The sequence below is a fragment of the Staurois parvus genome, unplaced genomic scaffold, assembly GCF_062004578.1.
Source record: "Staurois parvus isolate SC_StPar_1 unplaced genomic scaffold, SC_StPar_1.0 ptg000019l, whole genome shotgun sequence".
NCBI classification, from domain to species: Eukaryota; Metazoa; Chordata; class Amphibia; order Anura; family Ranidae; genus Staurois; species Staurois parvus.
The window spans coordinates 30732699-30749014 of record NW_028317815.1 but is presented as its reverse complement, the minus strand read 5'-3'; the positions used below and the strand labels follow the sequence as shown (position 1 = coordinate 30749014).

Below are 16316 nucleotides of genomic sequence, written 5' to 3'. Positions count from 1 at the left end.
GCTTGTGAAGCCATTCCTTTGTTGATTTGGATGTATGCTTTGGTCTTTGTCATGCTGAAACATTTTCAGCTTTCTAGCAGAAGCTTGAAGGTTTTGTGCTAATATTGACTGGTATTTGGAACTGTTCAAAATTCCTCTACCTTGACTAAGGCCCCAGTTCCAGCTGAAGAAAAACAGACCCAAAAGCATGTTGCTGCCACCGCCATGCTTCACTGTGAGTATGGTGTTCTTTTGGTGATGTGCAGTGTTGTTTTTGCGCCAAACATATCTTTTGGAATTATGGCCAAAAGTTATAAATTGGTTTCATCAGACCATAACACATTTTCCCACATGCTTTTGGGAAATGTCAGATGTGATTTTGCAAATTTAGCCAGGCTTGGATGTTTTTCTTCATAAGAAAAGGCTTCCGTTTTGCCACTCTAACCCATAGCCCAGACATATGAAGAATACGGGAGATTGTTGTCACATGTACCACACAGCCAGTACTTGGCAGATATTCCTGCAGCTCCTTTAATGTTGCTGTAGGCCTCTTGGAAAGCTCCCAGACCAGTTTTCTTCTCATCTTTTCATCAATTTTGGAGGGACATCCAGTTCTTGGTGATGTAACTGTTGCACCATATTTTCTCCACTTAATGATGACTGTCTTCACTGTGTTCCATGCTATATATTATGCCTTAGAAATTCTTTTGTACCCTTCTCCTGACTGATGCCTTTTAACAATGAGATCCCTCTGATGCTTTGGAAGCTCTCTGCAGACCATGGCTTTTGCTGTAGGATGTGACTAAGAAAATCTCAGGAAAGACCTACTAGAGCAGATGAACTTTATTTGGGGTTAATCAGAGGCACTTTAAATGATGGCCGGAGTGCACTGACTCCTATTTAACATGATTTTTAATGTGATTGCTTAATTCTGAACACAGCTACATCCCCAGTTATCAGAGGATGTGCACACTTATGCAACCACATTATTTTAGTTTTTTATGTTTATTCCACCCCCCCTAAAAGATTTCAGTTTGATTTTCAATTTTGTTGTACAGTTTATAGGTCACGCTAAAGGTGGAAAACGTCCTGAAATGATTTATCTTTGTCTCATTTTTTTACATCTCTGACATTTTAACAGGGGTGTGTAGACCTTTTATATTAACTATATATATATAAATATATATACATATATATATATATATATATATATATATATATACAGTGGGGATCGAATGTTTGGGCACCCCAAAAATTTGTATTAATGTGCATATAGAAGCCAAGGAAAGGTGGAAAAATCTCCAAAAGGCATCAAATTACAGATTAGACATTCTTATAATATAAGCACCAGCAACAATCAGCACCATGGGTTCTTCTAAGCAGTTGTCTAGAAAACTGAAACTGAAAATAGTTGACGCTCACAAAGCTGGAGAAGGCTATAAGAAGATAGCAAAGCGTTTTCAGATGTCAATATCCTCTGTTCGGAATGTAATTAAGAAATGGCAGTCATCAGGAACAGTGGAAGTTAAAGCAAGATCTGGAAGACCAAGAAAAATATCAGACAGAACAGCTCGCAGGATTGTGAGAAAAACAATTCAAAACCCACGTTTGACTGCACGATCCCTCCAGAAAGATCTGGCAGACACTGGAGTTGTGGCACACTATTCCACTATAAAGAGATACTTGTACAAATATGGTCTTCATGGAAGAGTCATCAGAGGAAAACCTCTTCTACGTCCTCACCACAAAAATCATCGTTTGAACTTTGCAAATGAACATATAGACAAGCCTGATGCATTTTGGAAACAAGTTCTGTGGACCGATGAGGTTAAAATTGAACTTTTTGGCCGGAATGAGCAAAGGTACGTTTGGAGAAGAAGGGGCACAGAATTTAGTGAAAAGAACCTCTGTCCAACTGTTAAGCATGGGGTTGGATCAATCATGCTTTGGGGTTGTGTTGCAGCCAGTGGCACAGGGAACATCTCACGAGTAGAAGGAAAAATGGATTCAATAAAATTTCAGCAAATTTTGGATGGTAACTTGATGCCATCTGTGAAAAAGCTGAAGTTAAAGAGAGGATGGCTTCAACAAATAGATAATGATCCTAAACACACCTCGAAATCCACGGGGGATTACATGAAGAGGCGTAAACTGAAGGTTTTGCCATGGCCTTCACAATCTCCTGACCTCAACATAATTGAAAATCTATGGCTAAACCTTAAAAGAGCAGTGCGTGACAGACAGCCCAGAAATCTCAAAGAACTGAAAGACTTTTGTAAGGAAGAATGGGCAAAGATACCTCAAACAAGAATTGAAAGACTCTTGGCTGGCTACAAAAAGTGTTTACAAGCTGTGATACTTGCCAAAGGGGGCAGTACAAGATATTAACTCTGCAGGGTGCCCAAACTTTTGCAGACGCCATTTTTTTGTTTTCTGTTATTTTGAAAGTGTAAATGATGGAAATAAAATCTAACTTTTGTTGACATATTATAAGAATGTCTAATCTGTAATTTGATGCCTTTTGGAGATTTTTCCATCTCTCCTTGGCTTCTTTATGCACATTAATACAAATTTTTAGCTGGGGTGCCCAAACTTTCGATCCCCACTGTATATACACAGTATATTTATATAGAGTGAAGCTCCTCAATATACTTAGAAAAATACTGCTCTTGCACATGATAAGTTATTATTTGCAAAGGGAATTTTCATCACATTCCCTGAACTAAGGGAAAATTCCCTTGCAATATGAGTACCCTATTTGCCTGTAGTAAATCAGCTCCATTATGTTCTCACATAAGGTCATTCAAAAAGATGGTTTCTAATTCTCAGACACCACAACAGTAAACTTGGTATTTGCACTAATATTTTGTCCAGTGATAGGTAAATATATCTATAATAAAGAGAAATAAACATTAGAAACATCAGAACATGCTCCAAAATGGAGATCTTAGCTTATGTTAATTTTTATAAAAGTGGGAAACTGAAAAAAACCAACCAAAGCAATGGTACTGTTTATGTCGCCCACTTGACTTACCTGAAATAAGTAGCAATTACACAGTGGGGGAGATTTACTAAAACTGGAAAGTGCAAAATCTGGTGCAGCTCTGTTTAGAAACCAATCAGCTTCCATGTTTTTGTCAAAGCTTCATTGAACAAGCTGAAGTTACAATCTGATTGGCTACCATTCAGAGCTGCACCAGATTCTAAGTGCACCGATTTTAGTAAATCTCCCCCAGTGTTTGTAAAGTCTGAATACTTTCTGTGTGACAGTTTTGGCAGTGTAAAGATATCAGAAGTGGTCTAAGAAAACATTACATCTAAGTTATAGATGTAGATCAATCAAATAAGCATCGGTGATTCCCATATTTTGCTGAGCATAAAGATTATGTTTTTGCTGATTATGTAAACATTAACATAAAAATTGCTATCCTCAGCAGGGAATAACTCATACATGTGGCAAAAATCCAACATTGCTCATCATCATGAGAACATCATCGCCACTCCAGAGCATCGTGGTGGCAGGATCATGTTGTGAAGATGCTTTTCATTAGCAGAGAGAGAGAAACTGGTCAGCACGGAGAAAAGAAGGGTGGAGCCAAATATGGGGTAATTCGAAAGGAAAACTAGTTTTAGACTGCAAAAGACCTGAAAATGTGGCAAAAATGTACCTTCCTGCAGGAAAATGCTTTTGAGCACAAAACCCAAGCAACTGCATTGTTAATGCAAAGAATTTGAATGTTTTAGAGTGGACTAGTCAAAGCTCAGACCTCAATTTTATTAATAATCTGTAGCAAAACATAAAAAAAAAATGTGTGTTCACTAACTGTCCCATTTATACCTAACACAGTGAGTGTATTTTCAAACAAAAAAGAGGAAACAATGTAGAGTATCCACGTGGGCACAGCTGGCAATGACTTACCCCAAAAGAAATACAGCTATAAATGCATCAAAAGGTGATACTAAGCATTAAAGTGGTAATAAAGGCAAAATAAAAAAAATGACATATATGATACGGCCTGTCATTAGCATTAACAAAACAGTTGTCTGAACCCTCCCTGTAACTTAGTTTTTTTTAAGTGGTTCTAAGGCCTAAAGATTTTTTTACTTTAATGCATTTGTGTCACAGAATATCCACACCCCTCATCCCCTTATACTTACCGAGCCCATTCTTAATACAGAGTGGTGCATGAGACCAGTAGCTCTCTCCATTCTCTTTTTCCTCACAGTGCAGACTGATAGCTGTCAATCAAATTCTGTGACAAGGGATCGGGGGGCGTGGCTGAAATGCCCCGTCTGTGTCATTAGATGCAGACAGCGCAGCTCAGGTGTGAGCTTGCATGAGTGCCCGTATAGAAATTGGCTATACCTGTGTAGAAAGTGGCTCTTTATGGGGGCACTTGGCGGGGGGGGGGGGGCATTAGCACCAGCTGGGAAATTGAGAAGAGGAGGATCAGGGCTGCTCTGTGCAATAGCAGTGCACAGAGCAGGTAAGCATGACATGTTTAGTATTAAAAAAAACAAAAATAAAGCTTTACAATCACTTTAACTTGGTGCTTCTGTGGTTATTTTCCAGCTTTCTTTTACAGGCCAAGCTTTACATCAAAAGTAGAAGTTGAGTCCTCGTGCACACTGGATGTTTTTACAGCGGCTGTTTTTGGCTTTTGACCGTTTTCTCTACAGCCAGTAAACTCCCCAGCATGTTATCCTATGTGTCCATGCACACATAGACTGGAATCAATGTTTTTTGGCAGGGGAGTTTTTTGGCTGGAAAAACCCCCCAGAACTAGTGGGTTTCTAGGTGAGCTGCTGAAAAACGTAGCAAAATGCTGTAAAATGCGGTAAATCACGGCAAACCAGCATTTTTGGACTTTTTTTGACCAAAAAAATGCAAACCCGAAAAAAATGCGGCAAAATGCCACTAAGCACTAATACAAAAACGCTGAAAAACACACATTTTTAACGTGACTTTACACAGCTAATGTTACCAACGTTATTAAAACACCCAGTGTGTATGGAACCTAAAAGTTTGGAACAAGCCATTTAACCACTTCCAGACCGGACACTTTTACCCCCTTCCTGACCAGGGCAATTTTCAGCATTTAGCGCTATCACACTTTGAATGACAATTGCGCGGTCATGCAACACTGTACCCAAATGAATTTTTACCATTTTTTTTAGATAGATAAAGCTTTATTTAGGTGGTATTTATTCACCACTGGGATTTGTATTTTTTTTCCTATGTAAATGAAATGTCCAAAAAATTTTTAAAAAAGTGTTTTTTTTATAAAATTTTGCAAATAAATAATATTTCATCATAAATCTTAGCCAAAATTTATTCCGTTATCTTTTTAGTAAAAAAAAAAAAATCCAAATTAGTTTATAAGCATAAATTATAATTTTTAAACATTTTTTTTTACATTTTTATTTTATTTTTTTATATTATTATTTTTTATTTATTTATTTATTTTTACATACTGTCACCCTAGCAGTACAGTGTACAGTAAAGATTTTTTTTTTTTTTTTTACACTGATTGCTTTTACACCCATATAGGATGTAAAAGCAATCATTTCTCTTTCTCTCTGTGTGCATTCCTTCACTCATTGAGAAATACAGAGTGAGCTGTGATTGGTCACAGCTTGTCACATGGTACAAGGCTTTTGTGAATAGCCTTGTACCATGTGACCTCTGTGATCATTCACAGATTTCACACATAGTAAGCAATGATGTCACAAGTGACATCTTGCTTACTACTTTGCATGTGATCACTGATTGGCCAATCAGTGATCACATGATCGGGACCTCGTACAGAGGTCCCGTCCGACGATCGGTGTTTCACTGTGTCCGGAGGACACAGCGGGCACCGGATCGCGGTGCTGCGCGCTCCCAGGGAGTGCGCACAAGCAGGGTGCGGGGAGGCCGTTTATAGACGGCCACCCGACCCTGCAGTGCCACCGTCCGGCCGTTTATATACAACGGCCGGTCGGGAAGTGGTTAATGTTGCTTATAATGATCAGCTTTCATTCATTTACTTACTCTTTATCACGCAAGGAAAAACTTTCTGTAACTGCTTAAAAAGTGTTAGCTGGTGTTAGATTTTAATATGTTTTACTATGATCTATATCTACTAGTCCAGTGGTCGGCAAGCCGCAGCTCGCGAGACACATGCGGCTCTTTACAAACTTAAATGCGGCTCTTCTGTGTGCCGGGCGCCCGCCCCCCTCCCTCCTCTCGGGCGCCCGCTCCCCTCCCTCCTCTCGGGCGGCCGCTCCCCTCCCTCCTCTCGGGCGGCCGCCCCAAAAGTCAGGACTCTGCAGCTGTCAGGATGTAGGCGGGGCAGCCAGGATGTAGGCGGGGCAGCGTGATGAACTCGTCTCCTCTCACAGTCCGCCCTGAAGTCCAGAACGGCGCGGGAACACGTCGAGAAGAACGCGCGGAGCAAAGGTAAGTGAATTGATATGGGGAATGAATTACTATATGGGGGATGAATTACTATAGGGGGGATGAATTACTATATGGGGGATGAATTACTATGGGGGATGAATTACTATATGGGGGATGAATTACTATATGGGGGATGTATTACTATATGGGGGATGAATTACTATATGGGGGATGAATTACTATATGGGGGATGAATTACTATGGGGGGGGGATGAATTACTATGGGGGATGAATTACTATATGGGGGATGAATTACTATATGGGGGATGAATTACTATATGGGGAATGAATTACTATATGGGGGATGAATTACTATGGGGGATGAATTACTATGGGGGGTGAATTACTATGGGGGATGAATTACTATAGGGGGGATGAATTACTATATGGGGGATGAATTACTATGGGGGGGGTGAATTACTATGGGGGATGAATTACTATATGGGGGATGAATTACTATATGGGGGATGAATTACTATGGGGGGTGAATTACTATGGGGGATGAATTACTATAGGGGGGGATGAATTACTATATGGGGGATGAATTACTATGGGGGATGAATTACTATGGGGGATGAATTACTATATGGGGGATGAATTACTATGGGGGATGAATTACTATGGGGGATGAATTACTATGGGGGATGAATTACTATATGGGGGATGAATTACTATATGGGGGATGAATTACTATGGGGGATGAATTACTATATGGGGGATGAATTACTATGGGGGATGAATTACTATATGGGGGATGTATTTTCAGTTTTAAAAATGTGGCTCTCAAAATAAATTTCAATCGTGGTTTTGGCGAGATTTGGCTCAGTTGAAAAAAAAGGTTGCCCACCACTGTACTAGTCCATCTAACACTACCCTCTCCAGACAGTGCTGCTGTCCAAGAGTGTCTCTGTTCCTCTCCATAGATAAAGGAGACACTCTAAGAGAAGAAGTGAGTTACTAGCTTAGATACACTTAATCTAACATCCAACAAATGTCTACATTTATGTCAAAATAAAAGGAATATTTTGCACTTTCATATGTCAGCTATCACTGAGAGCCAAACCCTAGCCAAAATATTTTTGAGTAATTCAAATAATTTTTGATAAAGAGGGAAAGGGCAGAATGTCTTTTGTCACACTGGGGATAGGCTTTTTACCACTGGCTGTACCTTGCTGTCCCAATGACACTCATTTTCCTCATATGATATGTGATGTAACATGTCAAAAACCATAAGAGTTTCAGATTTTTGCAATTTAAACTTACGTTTCATCTGTGAATGCTATTCCAAAATATTCTTTCTCTTTTAGATTGAAGTGTGATGCCACTAGATCAAGGAGCTCCTTGGCCAGTAGTTTTGGCTACAAAATGAAAAGAAACACACATTAGGATACAATCCATGATACCATATACAATTAGACATTAAAATGGCAAATAACATTTTGCATTTTAGATTTCTGACTATGAAATGAACTAATGTAATCTTAACACCCTCTAAAACACCTTGAGGACTGTTTTCTCAATTTATTGCTTTTTAAAGTATACACCTATACAAACAAATGTTAACTTCAGAGACACAATAAACCTCTTAGAGACAATATATATTATCGCCTTAAAGTAGAACTTCACCCAAAAGGGGAAGTTCTGCTTTTCCACCTCCTCTCTTCCTCCTCTTATCACTTTTGGACACTTTTATTTTTTGTTGGGGAGCGGATACCCAGTATTGACAGTAACCACTTCTGTCTGTATTGCCGGAGGAGAAGTTCACCCCCCACCTTTGACCAAAGCCTTCTGGGACCTGTGATGGCTGCGGGCCATTCAAAAAGCGCAGATCATGCATTCGCAATGAGAAACAGGTTGTGAAGCCCCAACGAGTCACAGTCAGCTTCCCTTAGTAAACATGCCGGTACCAGGGACCAAAAGACCAGCGAAGGACCTGGCTCGGGTGAGAATGGCGCTGGAGCGAAAGGTAAGTGTCCTTTTATTATTATTAAAGTCAGCAATTACAATATTTGCAGCTGTAGAAGTTCCCCTTTAAGTTCTCCCACTGATATACCAATATAAATATAAAAATAGACCCCTGCTGTGCAATGCAGCTACAAAGTCCAGCGGTAATGCTACAGTTGATTACGCACACTCTCTCATGTGAACAATCTTTCTTTGTAATCTTTGTATATCACTCATTTCTTATGTACTGAACAGTATTAAAAATATGTATCATCATCCCCTGCCGGCACTCTTGGCTCCTCCTTCTTGACAAGTGCCCCCAATAGAGACCCCACACTCTCTACTTATTGGCTCACTGGCAGTGATTAACAGCAGTGGGAGCCAATGGCTCTCGCTGCTGTGTCTCAGCTAATGAGCAGAGAGAGATCTGGGACAGCCAAGGACCCTGTGCAAATTGCTGAATCAAGAGGGGGTTCAGGTGAGTACTGGGGGGGGGGGTGGCTGTGAGGGGAACAGCTCATAGAAGGTTTTTTACCTTGATGTACAAAATGTGTGAAGCTAAAAAAAACCTTCAGCCTTTAGAACCACTTTAAAAAGTAAATCCATATGTATATACCATATACATACCATCGATGCATTACACAGACACAAGTACTGTTATTTTGTTTTGCAACCTGAAAGATACAGTAGATTAAAACTCCTACTGTGGATTACATATATAACTAGAAAAGCTACAATTTCTGGGGAAATTGTGTGAAGTGTTCTTGCCTCCACCAGTAGTCTACAACTGGAGTGGGCGGAGTAACTGGGTAGAGTGGCTTCAGTAACTGTTGTGTGGTTGGAGTGGCTGGAGTAACTGTGAAAAGGTTGGACTGGGCAGAGTAGAGTAACTTTATGGAGTGGGCAGAGTAACTGTGTGGAGTGTTTGGAGTCAGTAAAGATAGTAAACATTACACTAACCAATTGATTGATCAAATTTAAAAAGTGCACATGGCAAGCTTGATAGAGTGAGAAATGCATTTCAACTTTTAATTAGCTTTTGTCACTCTGCTGCCTGCTCACATACCTGGGTTCCTATGGCAACTCACTCTACAGCAAGGGCAGAGAAGAGCGGTTAAAAACAAACTGCTTTAACTTGCTCAATTCACTGGTGGTTGCCATCTTCAAACGGTTGTAGTTTAAAAAGTATAAATCCTACACTGAAAAGCTTTATATTGTGAGAATCACAAGACCCAGACCTACATTTTGATGCATAGTTTGTCTCTGAAATATTAAAAATGAAGGCACAATCCCAGTTTAGAAATTGCCATTCAAATTTGAGGTGGCTAGAGTGGAGTTTCAACGAATGTCAATGGGCGGCATGAGTTGCAAACAAATGGTCATATTGTGAAAACTATCAGGACTATGGCTTAGCCGTGGACATTTTTAGTGGCAGCAGGGATGTTTTGATATAAGATTTGTGTAGGTGGGCTTGAAAATGAGGGAGTGATGGCAATTTAGAAATCATGTCCTGATTTTTCAGCTCCCGCTCTAGCTTTTGTCAGCTCCCACTCTAGTTTTGAACATTCCGCCATTCATTCCTATGGGACCAATTTCACCACAAAAATGCCGATATTTCGTGAACTATTCGGCGAAACGTTCCACAAAGTAATAGCACACCAATCGGCAACAATCCGCACGTTTCGGTTTATTACTGTCTATGTAGTGTAAAAACTGTGGGAGGAGTTAGGGTGGTAAATTTGGCTATAATAATAAGAATATATATGTGAGATAACAGTAAGTGGTCTTGCCATGCAAGAACACTTAACTAAACAAATACATGTTTATATTCCTCTTTCCTGATGAAAACTGACGTATTTCTGAAAAAGTTGCCATATTAATATACAGTTTGGGGCAGGTATGTAAGCTACAAAGATCTGTCCCTGCCCTGCTAAATCCAACCCTGTTTGTGTGAGTGTCCTCACTATAGGTGAAAAATTTACCCATGCCACAACACACGTACATATGTGTCAAGAGCACCTAGTCTGAATTGAGAATATTCACTCAGTGAAGTGAAATTTGTTAATAAGATAATGTTGTGGTCCATTCAATCAACCAGTTGTGTGCTATAAAAGAAAAAAACTTTTTTTCACTTCCCACACACCACTGAGTATTCAAACCAAACACATAACCATGTTATTTACTACTGTTCACTTTGCTAAATGAATATACAAAAGTGACCAGTCACTGTGCTACGTGGACAGCCTCTATTCTTTCAACACCTAGCACACACATAAAACCAAAGTTTGCATTTTCTTTTTTGTAGAATACTAAATGACTGCTATATTGTTACTACTAAAAATGCTATCAAAATGTTCTTGCAGTGGTTGCACAAATTGCTCTAGTATTTAGTAGATATGTAGGTCAGTCACTGCCATCACTGTCTCTTTTAGCTCGTCAACTTCTACTTCATGCTATACTTTCCAATATTCATAAGTGCCTCGTGAGTAAAAGTGTTTGAAAGAAGACATGTCAGTGCTACTTTATCAACCAGTTTGCCTATTTTGTTAGAGAAGCTGCTTGGTTGTATATGTGATATGTGTCTATTTACACTTACATTTGGTATATACCGTATTTGCCGGCGTATAAGACGACTGGGCGTATAAGACGACCCCCCTACTTTTCCTGCTAAAATGTAGTGTTTGGGCTATACTCGCCGTATAAGACTACCCCTCTTCCAATGCACACCAGTGGGAGGAATAGTGCCCCATCATTGATGTCAGTGGGAGGAATAGTGCCCCATCATTGGTATCAGTGGGAGGAATAGTGCCCCATCATTGGTATCAGTGGGGGGAATAGGTGCCCCATCATTGGTATCAGTGGCAGGAATGGTGCCCCATCATTGGCATCAGTGGGAGGAATAGTGCCCCATCATTGGTATCAGTGGGGGGAATAGGTGCCCCATCATTGGTATCAGTGGCAGGAATAGTGCCCCATCATTGGTATCAGTGGCAGGAATAGTGCCCCATCATTGGTATCAGTGGGGGGAATAGTGCCCCATCATTGGTATCAGTGGCAGGAATAGTGCCCCATCATTGGTGTCAGTGGGAGGAATGGTGTCCCATCATTGGTGTCAGTGAGGGGTGGAATAGTGCCCCATCATTGGTGTCAGTGGGGGGAGGAATAGTGCCCCATCGTTGGTGTCAGTGGGGGGGGGAATAGTGCCCCATCGTTGGTGTCAGTGGGGGGGAGGAATAGTGCCCCATCGTTGGTGTCAGTGGGATGAATAGTGCCCCATCGTTGGTATCAGTGGGAGGAATAGTGCCCCATCATTGGTATCAGTGACACCAATGATGGGGCACTATTCCTCCCACTGAGACTTGCTGACCCTGTTCTCATATGGTGCTGCTGCAGCCAGCATATGTGGTTGCAGCAGCACCTCTACACAGAGCACTTACCTGCTGCTCCGGCACTCAATTTTCGCGGGGCCGCTCGGCTCCGCCCCCTCGCCGGTGATTGGCCGCCTGTGTGCCTTTCCTGAGCGGCCAATCACCGGTGAGGAGGCGGAGCCGCGCAGCCGCACGAACATCCAGTGGCCGAACTGAAGGAGACGCCGCGCTTCCTGGACCGGATCGTCGTGGGACTGGATCCAGGTAAGAGACGTCAGCCCCTGCAAACCCCTGTACTTAATGCCGCAGCCCCCCTAACATGTGTACCGGCGTATAAGACGACCCCCGACTTTTGAGAAGATTTTCAAGGGTCAAAAAGTCGTCTTATACGCCGGCAAATACGGTATATACTGTATATATATTACGATAAACATATCCTTGCCTTTTGATTAAATGTTATCATGTTATCATCAAATTGGTTAATTGATTCCAAATGTTATAACAGGTATTTAAATATTTGTATGTGATTTGTTATTTGGTTGTATTCCAAGGGCGTGATCATGCTAGCCCAAAACTGTTATGCTATAGAATACCTAATGGTTTGTGGAATGTTTGCTCTCTAAATAAATAGTTTGTGCAGCAATCATTTTGAACTTTTTTTTATATGTGACCTGTGGGATGGTCTGATTGCACTGCACAAGAAGAGTACCATAGTGCTGCTCACCTCACCTGTTGTGGATATATATATATGCATGGGCTATCCATAGTTAATTATTTCCAACTTTTTTTGCTTATTATAAGAACTGTGACATTAACTGAGAGTGATGTAAGTGGTATAACAAGGTAGTCGGGTCATGGGCTTTTGTTAAAATTTGCCCGCATTAACAACACATTTCTCCAGGCAGGGCTTAATGTTCTGCACAGGCCTTTGCAATTCTTCACTTGGCGCTCTCCCATACTCCCCTTGAATTACCTTTTCTAATCTGATTACATTCCCAGGCTTCCTGGCATACACTATCTCTTTAAGGTACCCCCAAAAGAAAATCTGGACATCTTGGTGGCCACTCAACATTCCTACAATGCCCAATGACTCAACCTGGAAAAGAATCAGATAGCCAGGCCTGTGTTGCCGCTTGGCGTCCTTCTGCTGATTCACTGAACCGCTAGCCATCAAGTTCTTGTGCAGCCTCTTTATGGTTTTGTAATCCAACATCTCATGTTTACCTTTCACTGTCTTCCACCATCTCTGCATGAGAATTAGGGATTGTCACACCTCCATTTGCACAGCAATTCAAGCACGGTCATTCACTGACAGCCCGCTGGGCGCCATTTCTGACTCGCAAGGGAAAATGCTTCCACACACAGTAGAAGGCGGAATGAAATAAGGAAAGTACTAAAGGACATGAATGACCATGCCATATAGCAATGAAGTTCAATATCTCACCTAGTTTCTTCAATTACAAAAGCAAAATAAAAAATTGAACATAAATATGGGTCACCTTGTATATATTATATACTGTATATGCAAATACACACAGCATTTCTGTACTGTTCAGCAATACTGTATATTCTCCAATATTGTAATTCGAAAACATACAGGCTGAGATTGCTATTGATGTTTGATACAAACAAATCAGTGTTTGTTCTTACAATGAGATATCTGTGTATTTATGAAGGCATACATCCATTGTCTATGTAATGTGTAAACATCTCTATGACATGGCAGTAGCTGACACTGGTTGGTACTTATTACCACACATTACTTTTTCCATGGAACAATGAGTCTGTACTGGAAGAAACGTCTCGCCCATTGCATTACTAATGTTACCACATAAAATATTTTTCTATCTGGGAAGCAAATAACAGCAAATATAATAGGCAAAAGTGCCAATTCTACCAGAATGAATATGTTATGATATCAGTGGAGCCTTGTCCTCTATATATAAAAAGAATGCAGCGCTCTTAGAGAAAAGTAATGATAAACACAGTCCGGTGAAAAACAGTGCTCCTTGATTCCCAGTGCAAATGGTAGAAATTCACACTAACCAGAAAGCGCATAAGTAATACGCATGTGTATATATATATATCCTGAAGACTCCCCTCTCCTCTCAGGTCTGGTCAGGGAAATAGCTGGGAAAGATGGAAATCCTACGCCCTCATGTGGTGAAAAGGTGGTCCAGCAGGTCAGAGCAGTATCAATCTGGAAAAGCCTCCACAGGAGCTGACACAGGGATCACTAGGGCTGCAAGGATGGAAGAAGCTCCTGTCCGTGTCTCCTCAGTGTCTCTCGGGATCCATCCTCCGGGCCCACCGGCCCTGTCTCCTCACACAGCACCGAGCACGGCCTCTTCCGCCCGCCTCTCGTAGTTCGGACACTCGTCTGCTGACAGGTCCTCCCCTCACGGATTTCCGGCCCACACAAACCCTCACCGGCCGTTCACGCAGCGAACACACACACAGCCTTTATTATCCTTGTCCTCTATAGTTATGGTTATATTTCAAATATCAACATATGTATATCATGTTTTAGTTAATGTAGAAAAAGCTAAAGGCAGCATTTTATAACAGGTATTGCAATGATTTTACTAATATGTTGTGTGTCCACTGGTACTGGGCTGGCCATTAGGAGTCTGAAAAGCTCATTGAAGCAAAGGTTTTTTTTATATGTTGGCACCTGTGCTGACACAGCACAATTGTTTGTGTCAAATAAAAAGTGTGTAGGCTGCAAAGTTTACATCTATGTGGTTAAAGTGATCTTATGGCAGCTAGATCAAAATATACTCATCAGCCCACCTATAAAATAAGAGAGATATATATACTTACCTTTCTGGTGACCCATGTATCGAACAGCAGGTATGCTTCTCTACTATTCAAACCTACCCTACCAATCGAATACTTGAGGTTTGGAAGCATAGAAGTGCTGGCTTTTCAATACACTTGTTCACTGTGGGTCCTTCCAGTAGCTCGTACATTCAGTAGTGACATAGGAGCCAGCAGTAGAAGTCACAGCAGGGAAGCAGGTATTCTAGACACCTGAAAGTGTAGAGTACATGCAGTGGCTGGGGAGCAGAGAAGCACTGTCTTTTCAACACATGGTCTAAAGGAAAGGTACGTATATTCCCTCTTCTTTACAAGTGGGATGGGTGTAAGTTTTAAAATGCAGCCTATTAAATCCAGTGAGAGCTCACAATCAGAATGTAGTCCAGAGCACAAGTTCTCTATAGGATTCAATGAAGATTGACAGGTGCATGCATGATACTGGCCGAGAAGATGTTGACATGTGGTTCTGTGACCTCCCATCTCACTGAAACGGACATGTTAATATAGGACTACAAAGGGATTACAAAGAAATTTCCAATAATGATTTATGGTTATAGACTCCTAAAAAGTGCAGTTCTAATGTATGGGATCCTTTTGCAAATGAGAAACATTTTTAGTTGGAAGCAACAGGCTTCTGTGTGCTTGAATTCCCCTTTTATGCAGCCAATTCTGTATTTGGAAATGTATGGGAAGAACAGAAGCTGTTGTGTGCCTTGTAAACTGGATAATATTCGTATGAGCACATCCTGCTATTAAATTAGGGATTCCCAGGCCAGTATGTCATAGCAACTGATACATTCTCACACTGACTGTCTGAAAAAAGCAGGGCTAGGTTTTTCAGAACACAAGAATCCCCACACACTTTTTTTTATGAAGTCATAAAACTTTAGGAAGAAATTCTCTGATCTCTGTTCCTGAATCCATATAGATGTAGACATTTTTAGGCCTTAAAAAATTATTCTGCTTTTAAAGGTGTTTTACTTTTTTTTCAGACAGTAAATGCACCTCTATGTTATCCACATACAGTAGGTGTATACAGGCATATTAGAAGAGCAGGGTTTATAGGCTGAAAAACAAAAAAAATCTGGAGAGGAGCTTTCAGGCAGAAAAATGCTTGAGGCACCTAAATAAGTCTAAGTGCATGCAAAAGCACCTAAATACTAGCATTTGAGCGTTCATTCATTCCAAAAGCCAGAATAAATTATTATTCTGCTCAATGAAATCCATGAATGCTCAAACTTTTGATGCGCCCAAACACATCTAAACATGGGTGCAAAACACAGCTTCAGTCGAGCTTTTTTCCTGCCAGAAGCAAAGATGTTCAGGGGAGGAAAAAAAATGTCCTTAAACAGATTTTAAAGAATCTCCACTAATACAATTTGACTCTTAGCACCACAAATAAAGCTCAAAACATGGTGAATTATAAAATACAAGCCTGAAATGAAACATGCCATAATAAAAATACGCTTACTAAAATGAATATTATGCAAACTCTTAAAATGGTAAATTATTAATTATAGGTCAGATAAGCCAAAAGATGGTAGCCAAGTATATAATATTTTGCTGAATTGGTTTTAATTTAGCTGGTATAAAATACTGACTGGTGCCCAAAATATGCAGGTAGAACTGCCAAGTATGACCTTTTTGGTGTAACTAAGTATATAAATGACATTTGGGTGGATGGACATGTGAAAGGACAAGTGCTACCTTTTATGTTATTGCTATAATATGTTTTGTTAAATCCCATGCTTGGACATTGTAAG

The 16316-nt window shown here is 40.5% G+C and overlaps 1 protein-coding gene across 6 annotated transcripts in view; it reads right to left on the bottom strand.

Annotated features, from left to right (window-relative positions):
• FRMD4A (FERM domain containing 4A) overlaps nucleotides 1-16316 on the bottom strand; it is a 558898-nt gene that overhangs the window by 212878 nt on the left and 329704 nt on the right. For all 6 annotated transcript variants that reach the window (XM_089686117.1, XM_089686116.1, XM_089686118.1 and 3 more), the window contains exon 3: nucleotides 7685-7779. In XM_089686117.1, the coding sequence (XP_089542243.1) occupies nucleotides 7685-7779 (95 nt within the window). The remainder of the gene's footprint in view (nucleotides 1-7684; nucleotides 7780-16316) is intronic.